The 15,237-nt window shown below is 31.5% G+C and overlaps 2 protein-coding genes across 2 annotated transcripts; one reads left to right on the forward strand and one right to left on the reverse strand.

Annotated features, from left to right (window-relative positions):
* Positions 1-644: 644 nt before the first annotated feature.
* LOC111042729 lies at positions 645-4,850 on the forward strand. The gene is made up of 3 exons (XM_022327427.1): positions 645-2,469; positions 4,156-4,451; positions 4,539-4,850. The coding sequence occupies exons 1-3, from the start codon at positions 645-647 to the stop codon at positions 4,848-4,850; spliced, it is 2,433 nt and encodes an 810-aa protein (XP_022183119.1).
* Positions 4,851-10,998: 6,148 nt separating this feature from the next.
* Positions 10,999-11,380, reverse strand: LOC111042730. The gene has a single exon (XM_022327428.1). The coding sequence runs from the start codon at positions 11,347-11,349 to the stop codon at positions 10,999-11,001; it is 351 nt and encodes a 116-aa protein (XP_022183120.1). The 5' UTR covers positions 11,350-11,380.
* Between the last annotated feature and the right edge of the window lie 3,857 nt (positions 11,381-15,237).

The raw sequence follows: 15,237 nt of genomic DNA on the forward strand, positions 1-15,237 counted from the left end.
TGATGGTAATTAGTAGTGATCAAAGTTCATAACCATACGTCCATAGTACAATTATACTGTTGAAATAATGAATAATAAACTAACAAAAAAAAATTACATTAAAATGTATATAGTGTAAATTGTATAATTCTTTAGGTGTACAATTTGTTTATACATCATATAGATAGGATAATAATAATACACTTCAAAATTTTCGTCGAATCGTCGCAAACGTGTTACATATATTATACTTTATATTATACCTAATATATAATAATGTAATAATGCATATAAATTTAATGCAGTACCTATTGTATTATATTTTCGATGAGCTAATAAGGTGTATGTTATAGGTACCATCCTACCAATCGCAACTCACATCGCCCTCCACCACCCGACAATCGATACCCGCAGCGCCACTGTAGATATCCCGCCGTCGGTATAAGGCGCAGCAAACAGTATATTTCGGCTACTGCCGGCATAGTTCGGACAACCCCGCCGATCGGGGATAATCAAAATAGTGGTGGGAGTGACTACCTCTGGCCTGCTGGCAGGCCGACAACCACGCGACAGTCGTGGTTCCGAATTCGATATTAGTGGTTAGTGAACGTTCGTCATTTCGTCCTCGCCGCCGACCGTTCTATTCGTCGACAATTTCCATCGCCATGGATAATCGCGAGTCACCGCATTTTTCAAGTGATTCAGCATTCGAGGAATTGGAAAACATCGACATTTTCGGGACCGACTCCGACGATGCTCAATTCTATTATAGCGATTCCGAGCCTGAGACCTTATCGAGCACCACCTTCCCGGTACAGTACATGCTCCCGCGGCGGAACCACTCAATGGTCCACTCGCCAAATCGCACTTTAATGGGTCGCATGGCCAATTTCAACAAATCCGTTAGGATGAAACATGGCACAACCGCACTTGATATAATAGTCCCATTGAATCGCGATACAACTACACCGTTGAATAGTGGAACGCCCCGGCGCAACCTGACTATGCCGTTGAATAGCGGAACGGTCCCGCATGACACGACTATGCAGTTTAGAACTTCAGCACAAAACCTGTTACCAGCTTCGTCATCGCATGTGCCCGGACAGTGGATGTCTCCGTCTCCGTCTTCGTCATCATCACTCAATATGACTGCGTCCTATAGGCCTCAGGTATCAGCACTGCCCCTGAGTCTTAGGTCTTCTGGTCCACCATATAGATCTCCACCAACGTATAAAACAACATCCCACACTTCCCAAACTTCCACATTAGCTAAAAGCTCTCAGAGTTCCGCAGCATACTATTCCACAGTACCTAACAGGACACCGCCTTTCATGCCGATCTACACGCCCCAAACGACTTCGCTGTCCTACGATTCAAGGTCTTCCTCAATGTCCTACACTACTCAGTCTTCCACGATGCCTAACATATCTCAAACTCCCAAATATTATATAAGAAATCAATATCGCATACCGCCCTACACATCGCCACATTCCTGTCCACCCTACTCCACACAGTCTTCCATGCCGATAAACACGTCCCCGTCTTTTGTAACGTCCGATACGTCTAAAACGTCTACATATTATATAAGAAATCAATATCGCATACCGCCCTACACATCGCCACATTCCTGTCCACCCTACCCCACACAGTCTTCCATGCCGATCTATACGTCTCTGTCTTCCGTGACGTCCAACACGTCTCAAACTTCTACATGTTATACAAGATCTCATTCTTCTATGCCATCCTGTGGTATACCATTTTCCACGCCTCCTTTCAGCTCCGAACCTTCAGTCCCAATCTGCACGCCCCGGTCATCAACGTCAATTTACAATTTGACGCCTTCTTCGCATCGCATCAACCCGCGGTCGGCTCATTACAGCGCTTCCCCAACTTACTCGCATTACACGTTCCCGCGGTCCGCACATTACACTATGCCCGTTTTGCAAACATACTGCACGGAAATGCCGCAATCGTCCACTCAAAACTCGCACCCGTCTGGCAATGTTTGGCCCACTCAAATTGGTTCCGTAATGCAGGCTTCGATGCAAAATATCAGGTCGGTGTTATCAGACCAATCGCGGCCGTCCACCACCACACGTACTGATGAGAACGCTTCGAGGCCGTCCACCGAGCCACCGTCCACCGAGCCACCGTCCACACGAGCAAACAACAAACCGCAGAAGTTTATCGATCCAAAGGCGATCATTTACACCCTGTTAGCATACAGCTCTAGTGCAAGAGAACTGTTTGAAGAAAAAATGATGAAGTTATACAATGATGACGTTGAAAAACAACATAAAAATTTCATTATTAAGGAAGACGAGTTGAAAAAGGCGTGGGAATATTTTAGCAAGATGGAAGTCGTTGACATCAAGCCAAATGGTGAAATCAAATGCATTTGCCCAACAATGAAATACGAGGATTTGCTCAGGTCATCGATCAACGACAAGTTTATGCTTGTGAACCTATATCACCTGTATAAGGATAATAGTAAGCATAAAATACACTATACAATAGCATACAGTATACACCATACTATGCTCATAAAAAATTATATAATTACCTATACTTTGTACTTTTTGAAACTTTTTTATCTGTATTTTCCATTTGGTTACCTTCTCTATGTCCTATATGTATGAAGTCAGCTAAAATATGAGTGAGTATTGTGTGTTTGGTCAAATACGTGTGCTTATTTAAGTACCTACAGTTACATTGTTTTTTTTATGTATAAAGGTGCTTTGCCCCTAGTCTTAACTAGAAAATTAAAAACTTTTCTGCAATATGCTTATTCATTTTCTATCGTTATACCCCCATACCAGTGACTGATTTGTCATTGTTTAAAAAATATTGGCCTGCTCAGAATCTATATTGTTGATTAGCTTGAACTTTTTATACAAATACATTTAAATAAATTTTCTCAACTTTTTATTTTATTAATTTGTTAATTTTAATATTATTATTTACAATTTATGTGGAACCTCAATAACTCGAATCAGTTGGCAGCGAAAAAAAATTCGAGTTATCGAAAATATTTTTTTATTTAAAAAAACTCAAGACCTCATTTTATAATTGTATTTTTTTATGTATTTACTAATATATGTATAATGTATGGAGGTTGGAGTTGCCCGATTGCGGCCCGAATACAGGTAGTCGTATTTTATCCCAAATATATATGCCGATTGCGGCCCGTCCAAACACTCATTGATTCACAAAATAGCTTATAATTAATAAAATTAAGCATTTTGTATTAGACATATTTGTATATGCAACTCAAATACAATATCTCGTTTATGATTATTAAACGAATAATGAAATTATAAATTAAATTTATATTTAAATATTATTAATATTTGTTTATCTTTTTCGCCTACATTTCATAAATGTCCATCATTTACACTTTATAACGAAGAACGAAACAACACTAACCTAAATAGCATAATATGTTCCACCACTTGTAATCTTACATTTTATCTGATTTATCTTTAATGGACTGGAAATTAATACTCCGAGTATTGGGGATCGTGAATACAATAGGGGTATATACTAGTATTTATGTCAAAATACGTATCAGACGCAATCGGGTTATTTATTTAGTTTTGATAACCACTGTATGAGTAATTTTCTACCTAATGTGTACTGGCCGCAATTGGGATAGGTGAAAAGGTAAAAAGGTTACTTTGGGCCGCAATCGGGTGACACGCATGTTGGTAAAATTATACTAAAATTTTAAAAAAAGTATAAAGTAATAAACATGTTTATGTATTAATTGTATGTAATAAAAAAAAAACAAAGTAATAAATAATGTAAAATAACAATTTTTTAAAGAAATCAGATATTTTTTTATTGTTTGACCTATATCTGTTAAGTGTTCAATAGTATATACTTTTATTTGAATTCGAGTTATATGCCAAAATTTAACTAAAATTACTTCGACTAATCAAGCAATTCGAGTAAGTGAAATTCGAATTATAGAAAATAGTCATCACACATATCATATATTGTAAGTGAAAAGCCAGGGCATTTCTTCGAGTCGTCGAAAATTCGACTTATTGGGGTTTTATAGGAGTTATAGGAGTTATCGAAGTTCCATTGCATATGTTTCGAATGACACACATACACATGCTAATAAATAATTCTACAGCAATGTTAATACTAATAAATTTTATTTTTTTATAGATTTACTTTTTGAAACGAAATATGATTATAACAGCTCGCCGCAGACAACAATCGTTACTGAGAATATTGGAAACGACGTCCTTCAGTGGCTGAAGTCAAATAAAATGGAAAATTATATTTGGTTTTTCAACTCTCTCAATTTATTTGAAATAGAAAATATAAATCCGACAAACATCCAAAAATTTATCATGAGATCGAAAAGTACTAAAGTTATTTCATTAGAAGATCAACTGAAAATCTGTTGCATGGTCAAAAAAATTAAAGAACGGCCAGTATCGTTGTTGGCTATTTTAATGGTAATTTAAAATGTCATTTAATAAATTGTTTATCATTTTCAGTTAAAAACAGTTAAAAATTAATAAACATTTTTGTTTCGATTTCAGAATCTCCGAGAGGATAGAATTGACAAAGAACCATTTCAGAGCACTGTATTTCCCTACATTTTTGACATTTTACAATTCCCTATATCCGTTAAAAATTTCGTAGTCGAAGATGTGTCCATGAGAGAATCCGTTACCTCCATACTGAGAATATTGATAGTCGATATAATGAAGTTTCTTAACGAAGATTTGGTGCCTGATATAAATAACGTCATGGGATATTTGCCAGATATCGGAATGGTAAATTTTAAAGTTATTTGCATGAATCAAATAGTTATGAAATTATTTGACACTGAAGGAAACATTGGAACATGAGAAGTAAGATAATGAGAATTAGACTTAAAAATAAACTGCTCAAAATAGCATTTTCCTAAAATGTTTAATCAAATGGTTACTGTTGTTTTTTTTATTTTTTCATATAAAGATTAAGTTAATTTAATGAGTTTTAATGTGTATGCAAAGCTAACAAAGCTAACACTTTCCTAAATTTTTTATTCAGATGTTACTGTTTTTTTTTTCAAAATATTATAATTTTCCAATAATTATTATGTACTAAGTAAAAATTGATTATTATCATCATTATATTTTAAATTGTTAGATGATATGGTGTAGGTCTTAAAAAGTAGGTTCAACGCTCAACAAAGCAAAATTTTGCTGTGATTTTTATTTTAATTTACTATTTTAATATATATATTTTTTTTTTAGTTGTTAAGTTAAGTTAATTATTATTCTTATTTTTCATTATTACTTAATCATAATTATTATTATTTCAGTAATATCATTTTTTTTCTTTATTATTTATTTAAAAAAATGTTTTTAACGTATTTCCTTCAATTTAACAATTTTATTTATGTTTAAATTATTGAAGAAGGTAATTTTTATTTTAAAATACAGATTGTATACCCAATATAAGTTCGAGTTTTTTAAAAATGATTTTATGATGAATTTAATATGGTTATACTCATGTAGTAACTACTACCTATCATATAAATATCATACAATATATGTATTATAAATCTTTACTTTTGAGAAGAAAATAAAAAAATTGTATATAATATTATGGATGGTTAATTGTTTCAGAAATTAAGCTTTTGATTAATTTTTGTACGTGATTCAAATGTTCTGAGTTAATTGACGTTTATTGCCAATATATCTTTAAGATATATATATATATACATATGATATGATTATTGTAATTATGATTACTGATTTTATATTCTATTAAATGTAATACACTTATCGAAAAACTTGAAAAAATATATATTTGATCTTTTGTAGCTAATAATAATACTACTTATGAACGATAAAATGGCCTAATGGCCAAGTATGGAACATCCCAAAATATTATTCACGTGGTTGCAAAAAAGGTAGGTAACCTATAACCAGTGCGTATAATAGGTCTACGTGAACAATTTTATTATAATCCAATAGTCCATACACAATATATACCTAATAATGAACAATATATTGGCAATAGTAGATTTAAGGGGTTCAACGGGATGACAGAGGGGGGGGGGGGATTTTCAACAAATATTTTTGATAATAAACCTATCCAAGTCCTTAGAACAGGGGTCGGGAACCTTTTCGTTAGAAAGAGCCATTTTTTCAAAAAATTACAAAACCATGATGTCCAGAGAGCCTCATTGGTTTGGACAACCTTTTTTTTGGTTGTAGTTGTTAGTATAGACAATATATTATAGAATATTAGAATAAATATAGCATTAATATTTCATTGAAAAATTGGTTGGCATTAAAAACATAATTATACGTGAACTTCCCCAATACTAGGGCTCCCGAAGGACCACTCAGTAATGCCCAAGAACACTGTTTAAAAAAATTATAATATGGTGGCCTTTATCAACCAGCTTACGACCACAGGAACTTGCGCCTTGTAGATTATGGATAGGCAATTTAATATGCACGTACGACGACAACGACCAGGACAGGAAAGACCTATCACGCGAATGAGGATGGTACAAGTTATTTATGGGGTGGGGTCTTTGAGATCGATCCGGCATGGTGCAATGATCACAGAGCTCACTAACAGTAGGGACAATACTTATAACTAACTTAAAACTACTAGTCTTGAGATGCCGATGGACTGGACGGAATTGGATGGCGGATCCAGTAAGCAGACGACGAACTGGACGACCTGGGAGGCCTCTCACACAACGTAATGAAAAACAAGTAAAGACTTACGACTCCAATGTTTGGTCAGATTGGATTTTATTTGCTTCATTTTATATACAAGAAGAACGATACAGTATAGGTGCTCGCTATATTAAAGGGTTGCACATATGTGATAAAAAGATCGCTTTAATAGCAAACCAAAAACAAGTTAAAGAAAAAACAACAGAACAGGGTGGACGCAGCTGATAGATAGTACGACGCCAATAATAATAAAAATAATAATGGGGTGTTGGCCGCATAAATGATTGTAGACAAAAACAATAACAGATAATTACAATAAGACAAAAATAGTATAAAATAATCGGCGACAAAGAACAATGATAATTATAATAATAACAATATTAGTATAATAAATCACACGACAATTAATGAGAGGTAACCGGGATAGAAATGAGATGATAAGGATGGTCCGCAGCCGTGCATAGAATTGCATAACGCGCTGTATTAAATATACGTTTACCTGATTATTCTCGGCGTGAACAGATACGTCTTATATTTAGAAAATATAGAAAAACTTCATTTCATTAATTCATTATTATTATTATTATTTTTTACAAATATAATTTTATTTAACTAAATACAATAACACACAAAACAACGTATCTACTTAATATTAGGGGGAATTTTCCAAAGAGCCGCAGGTTCCCGACCCCCGCCTTATAAGTTATAAAATAATGTTCAAGTTGCGCTTTTCAGTGGCCCGCTTACTGAGGCAAATTTAGTTCAAATTTTACTCATGAGCTCAAGCTAGCTCGTCATCGGAACTTACTTCTAAGACAGTGTGCAGCGGGTAGATATAGATTAGTGTTTCCTAACCTTTATACCACCACGGACCACTTAGACAATATTTTATAGGTCGTGGACCACCTCAATTTTACGAAAACTAGGAAGCCTTTTTGTTTTGCTCATTTACAAGAATTTATTTTTTTTTTTAAATAGTATTCTATAATAGAAATCGAAAAAATAATCTATGGTACAGCGGACCAACTATGACTGGCCCACGGATCACCGGTTGGGAATCACTGGTATAGATACTATGGTTGCACGACTGCCTACATTGGATCACAGCAATAAGAGGCTGCTAATGTTCTCATCAAATTCGGAGAAAATTCTCATCTTACCAGCGCCCTTTATAACTACTATGATACTGCAAGCCACTCGACTTTTTTTGTATGTATCTGTAAGACTGTATAGCTTGATAAGAATATTTGGCACCGTTAAAATATTGCTCGTTGTGCAACCATAGGTTTGTGGTGATTCCGAGTCCTATCACCAATTATTCCCCAATGTTTTCACTACGCGCACGGCGCGAGATTTATTTTGTATTCTAATTTTTCTTTCCATGTACTGTATACGCGATCTCTGCATTTATTTTTTATTTATGTTCCTTGCGTCCCGAACGAGCGCGCCCCTCTTCTCGCATTGTCGATGGTTCGCGCTACGACGACCTCGTCGCCGCCTTCAACACTACCTCCACACCTTTTTGCGTACCACGCTCCACCGACACGCACCGTTTCCTTCCTTGCTTCCGCCGAACGTTTCGTCTGCCGTTACTGCTACAGTGCTACCATTATTACTTTTTGTTTCAACACCAGACACCACGCTCGTTCACACACGCCCCAATATTATTATAATATTTTTGAATTTTTTGTATTTTTTGTATACTGCAATAAAGTTGCACCAACTCAAAATTGTGTTGAGTTTCTTTTTTTTTTATTGTCTTAACGGCATGACTACAACATCCTTCTGACAAGTAGTCAAAACAAAAATCTGCGTAAGTGTAGCAACAATGGGATAAACCCCCATGTCTACTACACTTACCAAAGTATCCACGATTAAATGCAGTACTATCTATCTATCTTTAATCGTGATAGTATCAATATCCATGTCGTATACGTCATATCTAATCTTCTATCAGTTATAAAATATTGTATTTATTTATGTTTGATCGTGTCATGTAAAATACTAAAATTCTATTGCTGTTAAGCGTTTCTAGATCAAATAATAAAATTGCAACCATATAAATTATAAACAACTATAGAGTATAATAATATTACGTAAAACAAATAAATGGCATAAGACCGTTTGGCCAACCATTTAAAAACAACGCGTCTAGTACTCCATTGCTTCGGAACGGTGCCAACGAACCACTACAACGACACGATTTTCCGCTGGGCTATCGACTTTAAATGCACAACAAACGAAGTTGGCAGTCAGCGTCATATCAAGTATCCTCTTTACTTGGTTTAGAATATTTTCTACTGTTCTACATGAATTAAATAGGATCTGAACACTGATGAGCGATAGGAACCTACCTACGGGCTACTACTGATCCTTTACATTAATGATTCTATAATATAGTTTTTTAGTCATATGAGACATTGATGGACAATAATGACTTATAAGACTGTCAAAATCATGTCAGCAAAATTGTTTAAGTCTTTCTGAAGTTTTATACCTGTGATTGATGCAGAATGATCGTTCATGGATGAGGACAGTTTATGTGAGTGTTTAACGAGGTATTTAATGCTTCAAATTTGTAATTTGTTAGATTTTGTTTCAAGTTGTATGATGAAACTGCAAAAAGATGCTGGTCGATGATGTTTATACATTTACAAATGTGTAGGTTACCTATATAGATATATATTCATCGGCTATTACATTGGTCTTGTGTAAGTGATGTCTGCATTTTTTGTTCCTTATGTCTTGAAGTTGTGTTGTTTGTGGTATCCAGAATCCCGATGAAAACATCTATTCTATAAGAAATACTGTATATTTTAAGAACTCCAGTTGCCCAGAACATCAGATTTTAGTTCTACCAATTACATATTAATTTATAGGTTTATAAATTATACAGGTACAAAAACAATAATAATAAAAGAGTAATATTAATTGAACATTTTATTTATAATTTCTAAAACATATGTGTTATGTATACATTAGAAATTGTTTTATCCTAAGTCATTAGGTTGTTAAAAAATATAGAGTTCAATAAAAAAACATCAGTCGTAGATATAATATATGACATTTATATACAAATAACACAACTATAAAATGGATAAATCAATTATTTAATAAGTCAAACAAAATAGGTAAAGGACAAAAAATTATTTTTATCTAACCTCACATTGATTCATTCTAAAAACTAGTGTTACAATTTAAAATCGTTTAAAAATAATATAAAAATATATAAATATAAATTACGACTTTGAAATTACAAACTTGTTTTGATACATGATATTATGTTTAGAACCACTTGTATATTTATTACCTGGCTATTAGAAGGTTATGAGTATACAATTTAGGGTACGTCGGGAGGCAACTAGTTTATAGTCGGAAGGCAATTCGTATAAAAATGATTGACATTTTTAACTTCGAGAGGCAACTAGTGTGCGCCCGAGTATACACGACAAGAACCTTAAGCAACCGAATCAGTAGTGTGATGAGTCAATACTCAAGTCATTATCGATAATCCTTGTATACTTACCAATTGAAAGTTTTGATAGTCTCGACAATCAATTGGTATTTTGTTAATAATCGACAATCATCTTTGAAACTCGTCGAAACAACAAGATTACGTCATAATTCAGCAGTTTATTAATAATAATAATTTAAAACATATGTATCTGATTATGATAGTAGGTACCTAGATTGTTTCAATATTACCAAAAACCGTTTCTGTATAACTATTAAACGATAGTCAAGTCAATTAATAAAAATTTCGTCTAACAATTAAAAGAAAAGACGATACAAAAGATTTCGGTAGGGGCTAGGTGGGGCGACCAAGAAATAAGAAAGTATTATAATTTGTTACTTAAGATGTGACCAAAACATTATATTATGTAAATTTGATTTGTAATGCCTACTCTATATCTATCCGGATTTAATGACATTAGCAGGTTAGTTTTAACAGTTGTATCTTGACACAAACTAAATATGAATTTGATAGTTGTTACATGTCGAAGAAAAATTAATTCATCAGTATTGTTAATCGGATCTTAACATCATGTGTTGTCTGATTATCGTAATCTATAGTTTGTAGATATGCTATTACTGTAGAGCGCGGATTATTATGCACTAAAAAGTATCAAAATATGCCATATAATATGCAGTAAAAATCATGAAAATATGCAAAAAATATGCAGTAAAAATCATGAAATTCGTTTTTTTTATTTATTTAAAATTTTACAAATTAAACTTCTTATAACAATTAATTACTTAAATACTAAAATATTAAATACTTATATAAATTTCTCTTTAAATTTTTTTAATTTTATTTACTGTTAAAATGAATGATCATATGCATTTCAAGTTTTTCTTCAGTGAAGCTATGACGTTTATCAGTTAACATATTTTTAAATACTGAAAACGAACGTTCGACGTCAACCGAAGTTGTTGGGGCATATTTGAAGCAACTTATTATTTTCGGGTCTTGATAAACATCTTCGAGCTGAACGTTTTCGCCTGATAGTACTGCATTTATTTTTCGTAGAATTTCTAGACCTTTATTTTTATTGGAAAGCTCATTTAATTTTGTAGTAAGTGTTGCACCTTTTGGCCCAGGAATAGAATTAATTTTTTCTTTGATTTCGTCAATTATTGAAAAGCTTTCATGTAAAGTCATATTTTGAGTTTCCAGTTTTTTATTAAGTTTACGTCGTGCCCATAAAATGTATTTTTAATTTTTCTACTTGATTATACTATATTATTTTATACATTTTTTTAAATTTTTGCTTCAATATGCAATAAATATGCAATACATTTTGAATTTTGCCTAAATATGCAAAATTATGCAATAACATTGAAATATGCAAAAATATGCAAAAAAAAATTTCACCATTTGCTTCAAATTATGATGATTCGTAGAGAATACTGACAAAAATCCAAAAATATTAAAAGGAAACAAATATGCAATTGCATAGAAATCCGCGCTCTGGCTATTAGCAATAAAATATACTACAATGAGGCGCAGAAAATATATTTAGTAGACAAATAATTTCCATTCGGTTTTTGAGTTTTTCCCATTGTTTTTATACCTATAAAGTCAAATGGAAATAGAAATTGTAATTTGTATAGTACTTTTATTATAAAATGAATAAAAACTATTAATATATATACACAACTTATTTTGTAATTTGGCGCCCCCGCCCGACCAAAACTTCCGGGGCAAGTTCCGCGGTTCGCCCCCCCCCCTAGAACCGGCCCTGCTTAATGTTGGCATTATTTTTGCTAAACATATAGGTAGGGAAAGTATCTAAACACGCTCGTAATCTTGTATTTCTTTGTCTTTTTTATCTTTTATGTAAATCAATTTTTTAAGTATTGTAATTTATTATTAATATGATGTCACACGCCAGTGGCGTACATAGGAATTATTTTTATTACCAGAAAATTTACCACCACCATAGCTACAACTAGAGGAATTTTAATTTATTAATATTTATTTATCATTACATTAGATACATTATAATAAATTAAGCATTTTTCAACACTAGACTTAAAAAGTTTTTTAGAAATCGACATAGAGAAGTTTTACTAATTTAATATTATATAAAATTAATTCAATTTTTTTAAATAAAAATGTAAATAATTTCTCTAACATTGAGACGTATACGGTTAGGTGAATCGTCATAGCTAAATTTAGCTCAAATTTAAATACTTTTTTTAATTCTCTCGCGACATTTTATCTTATCTCACTGATGACTTGTTGAACAACTTCCATACTTTCAACATTTATACATAAATCAATATTAAACTTCATTCCTAAAATTTATTGTTTAGTATTAAAATTAATAAAAAGAATAATTAAAAACTATAAAACTATAAAAAATATATTGTATAATGATACATTATTATTGTAAACCTATGTAGGTCTTACCTATTTTAAATTTAAATTTAAAAAATAAAAATACTTATCAAGTTATAAATAACACTCTTGCTCACACTCGCAGCAAATGGGTATGTTTTAGTTAATAATTGTATAATTATAAAATAGCCAAAAAGTAATTAATTGGTACAAACTTATTTTACTTGATTGATGGGGAACAGGCAAAAAAAATTTTAACTTTTCTTTGAAACTCATGCTGAAAATTGAAATAATTTGGGTTCTTGATGTAACGTGCTAAATGCTAAGCAGCTACTGCGAAACAACAATACTTAGTTTTTAATTTTAATGAAAAATAACAAGAACGATACAAGACGTGTACGAAAATCGACGAAACAATTTATAGGAACCTGTGATAAATTGATAACATTTTATAACAATGTAATTACAATAGAAAATAGAAATCCATTTCAAAAAATTGAACGCAATATCGGCGTACATGTAAACGTAAATACACAGCTTAATAATTAAGCTTAATTAAATTATTTGCTGTGTCCTTTCATAGTTTTATCGTATTTTTATTGGTCATTGCAATCATGGACCATGGTATCAGTAACTACCGTGAATTTTATATCTCAAAAACAACATACTAGGTGCGCTCGGTCCTGGTACGCTCATAGTTGACGGCTATATCTATCATATAATTTGTATATAAAGCAATATTTATGAAATATTTTAATTGAATCTGAAATTTCAAAATCCCCCCCCCCCCTATATACGCCACAGTCACACAGTCACACTCACATGTGTTGTATTACAACTCTATAAATATTATGTCTTGTTAAAATATAAGTTAGTCACCTATAATTATAACTAATATTCAACGGAAAACGATTATGAAATTTCAATTAACATTTGGTAGTTTCCAAAATCAAAAACACTGCGCATTATTACTTATTGTTACTTACTATTTGAGACAAAATTACGTGTAAGAATCGATAAATATAACACACCCATACCTAAATATTACATAATTATTATAGTGATCATATTGTACCTAATAATTTTTTTATTTTGTCTTATTAAATGTAGCTACTATTATTACTATGACTACCAACAATAACTGTCTATATTATCGTTATAATAAATTATTTAAATATGCAATGCTATTTTGTTAAATACTCTATAATTAATCTATATTCTATGTAAGGTAGTAATGCGTTTATCACTTATTGTTTTACTTCAATATATTATATGATTAGGGACACTGTTACAGTACAATTATTTTCATAATTAAAACCATAGTATAAGTTCATTCCTTAAACTATGATTGATGGATGCCAGTTAAAAAGTAGGTAAATTATAATTCATATATTCATATTAAATTAATACATGTGGACCATATGCAGGTGTACAGATCTAATCATAACACGAATTGATTTTATTTGATAAGTTTACGAAAATTGGGTATCATAGTTGATATTCTTATCGATTAACTAAGTGGTAATTTAATTTATTATAGGTAATATGACGATACCTGGTACGATAATTCTAAATATATGACTACAATATTCTTCTGAGTTTAATGTGCCAGCCATCAAGTCGTGTTTTCTTAGAGGTTATAGCGTATATAGATTTTCATTTCAAATTCAAACTTAAGGGGCCCTGCTTCTACCGTTAAGTTTAGCTCAAAAGACCCTTAGTTTTGACAAAATTAAAGTGAGCTTGCATGGTCCGATTTTAATTCTGAAAAAAATGAGCTTACGTATACGGAACATATTGTAAAAATTAAATCTTATATTACAGCAAACTGTAATTGAAAACTTGAAAATATGAACTTTTTCAAAGCATTCTTAAAATTAAAAAAGGAAAGTGTTTCGTACGATCTACAGACATTTTTCTGCTGAATTTAAATTTTTTTCAGAATCAAAATCATACAGCACTAACGAACTTTAATTTTGTGAAGACAATAAGTAAGTTGTCGTAAAATTCGAATAGTGAATTTTATATTGTTATCGAGTTATTGACCGAGTGATGTGAATAAATACTTTTAAAATAATGTATTTGGAATATCACCCGTATACAATTTTATACAGTAAATGAAATACTTAAATACTTTTTGAAAATATTTTAAATAATCATCAAATACAAAAAAAAAAATTCATTTGATTCTGAAATAATTTATTACAATCAAACATTTTTGTTTATTGCATTTTAATAACATGTGATTGTGTTTAAAATGTTTAAATAAATACACAACTAATAATGAATACATCGAAAAAACTTTTATAAAAATATAAACTACAAATTGTGTTACAGTACATTAAATTAAACCGTTCATAAGATTTTTATATTTTTCGTAGTATAAATACTTATTTTCGGTACGTATTATCTCATATTAACATACAAAATACCTAGGTTAATTCAAACATGTAAGTAAAAAAAACTAATTTAGGGTTAAAAATTAAAATCTAAAAAGTAGGTAAGCAAAATCACAAGGGCACTGTGTAAATTATCATAATATTATACTTATCATTAGGTGCATGTTCTGTAATATACTTAACTTGTAAAATTAATTGTAAAATCGGCCAAAATTAAAATACTAAAAATATAACTATGTGTATTTGTGTTTTTAAAACATGATATAATTTTTCTAGGCCATCATCAAGAACTAATTCAGTTTTAAGT

The sequence above is a fragment of the Myzus persicae genome, unplaced genomic scaffold (assembly GCF_001856785.1).
Source record: "Myzus persicae strain clone G006 unplaced genomic scaffold, MPER_G0061.0, whole genome shotgun sequence".
NCBI lineage: Eukaryota > Metazoa > Arthropoda > Insecta > Hemiptera > Aphididae > Myzus > Myzus persicae.

Bases quoted from the DNA above. Each gene is read 5' to 3' on its own strand.
- LOC111042730 (XM_022327428.1), bottom strand. From the start codon at position 11,349: ATGACTTTACATGAAAGCTTTTCAATAATTGACGAAATCAAAGAAAAA.
- LOC111042729 (XM_022327427.1), top strand. From the start codon at position 645: ATGGATAATCGCGAGTCACCGCATTTTTCAAGTGATTCAGCATTCGAG. The intron at 2,470-4,155 runs GTAAGCATAAAA...ATTTTTTTATAG, and splicing joins TCACCTGTATAAGGATAATA to ATTTACTTTTTGAAACGAAA. The intron at 4,452-4,538 runs GTAATTTAAAAT...TTTCGATTTCAG, and splicing joins CGTTGTTGGCTATTTTAATG to AATCTCCGAGAGGATAGAAT.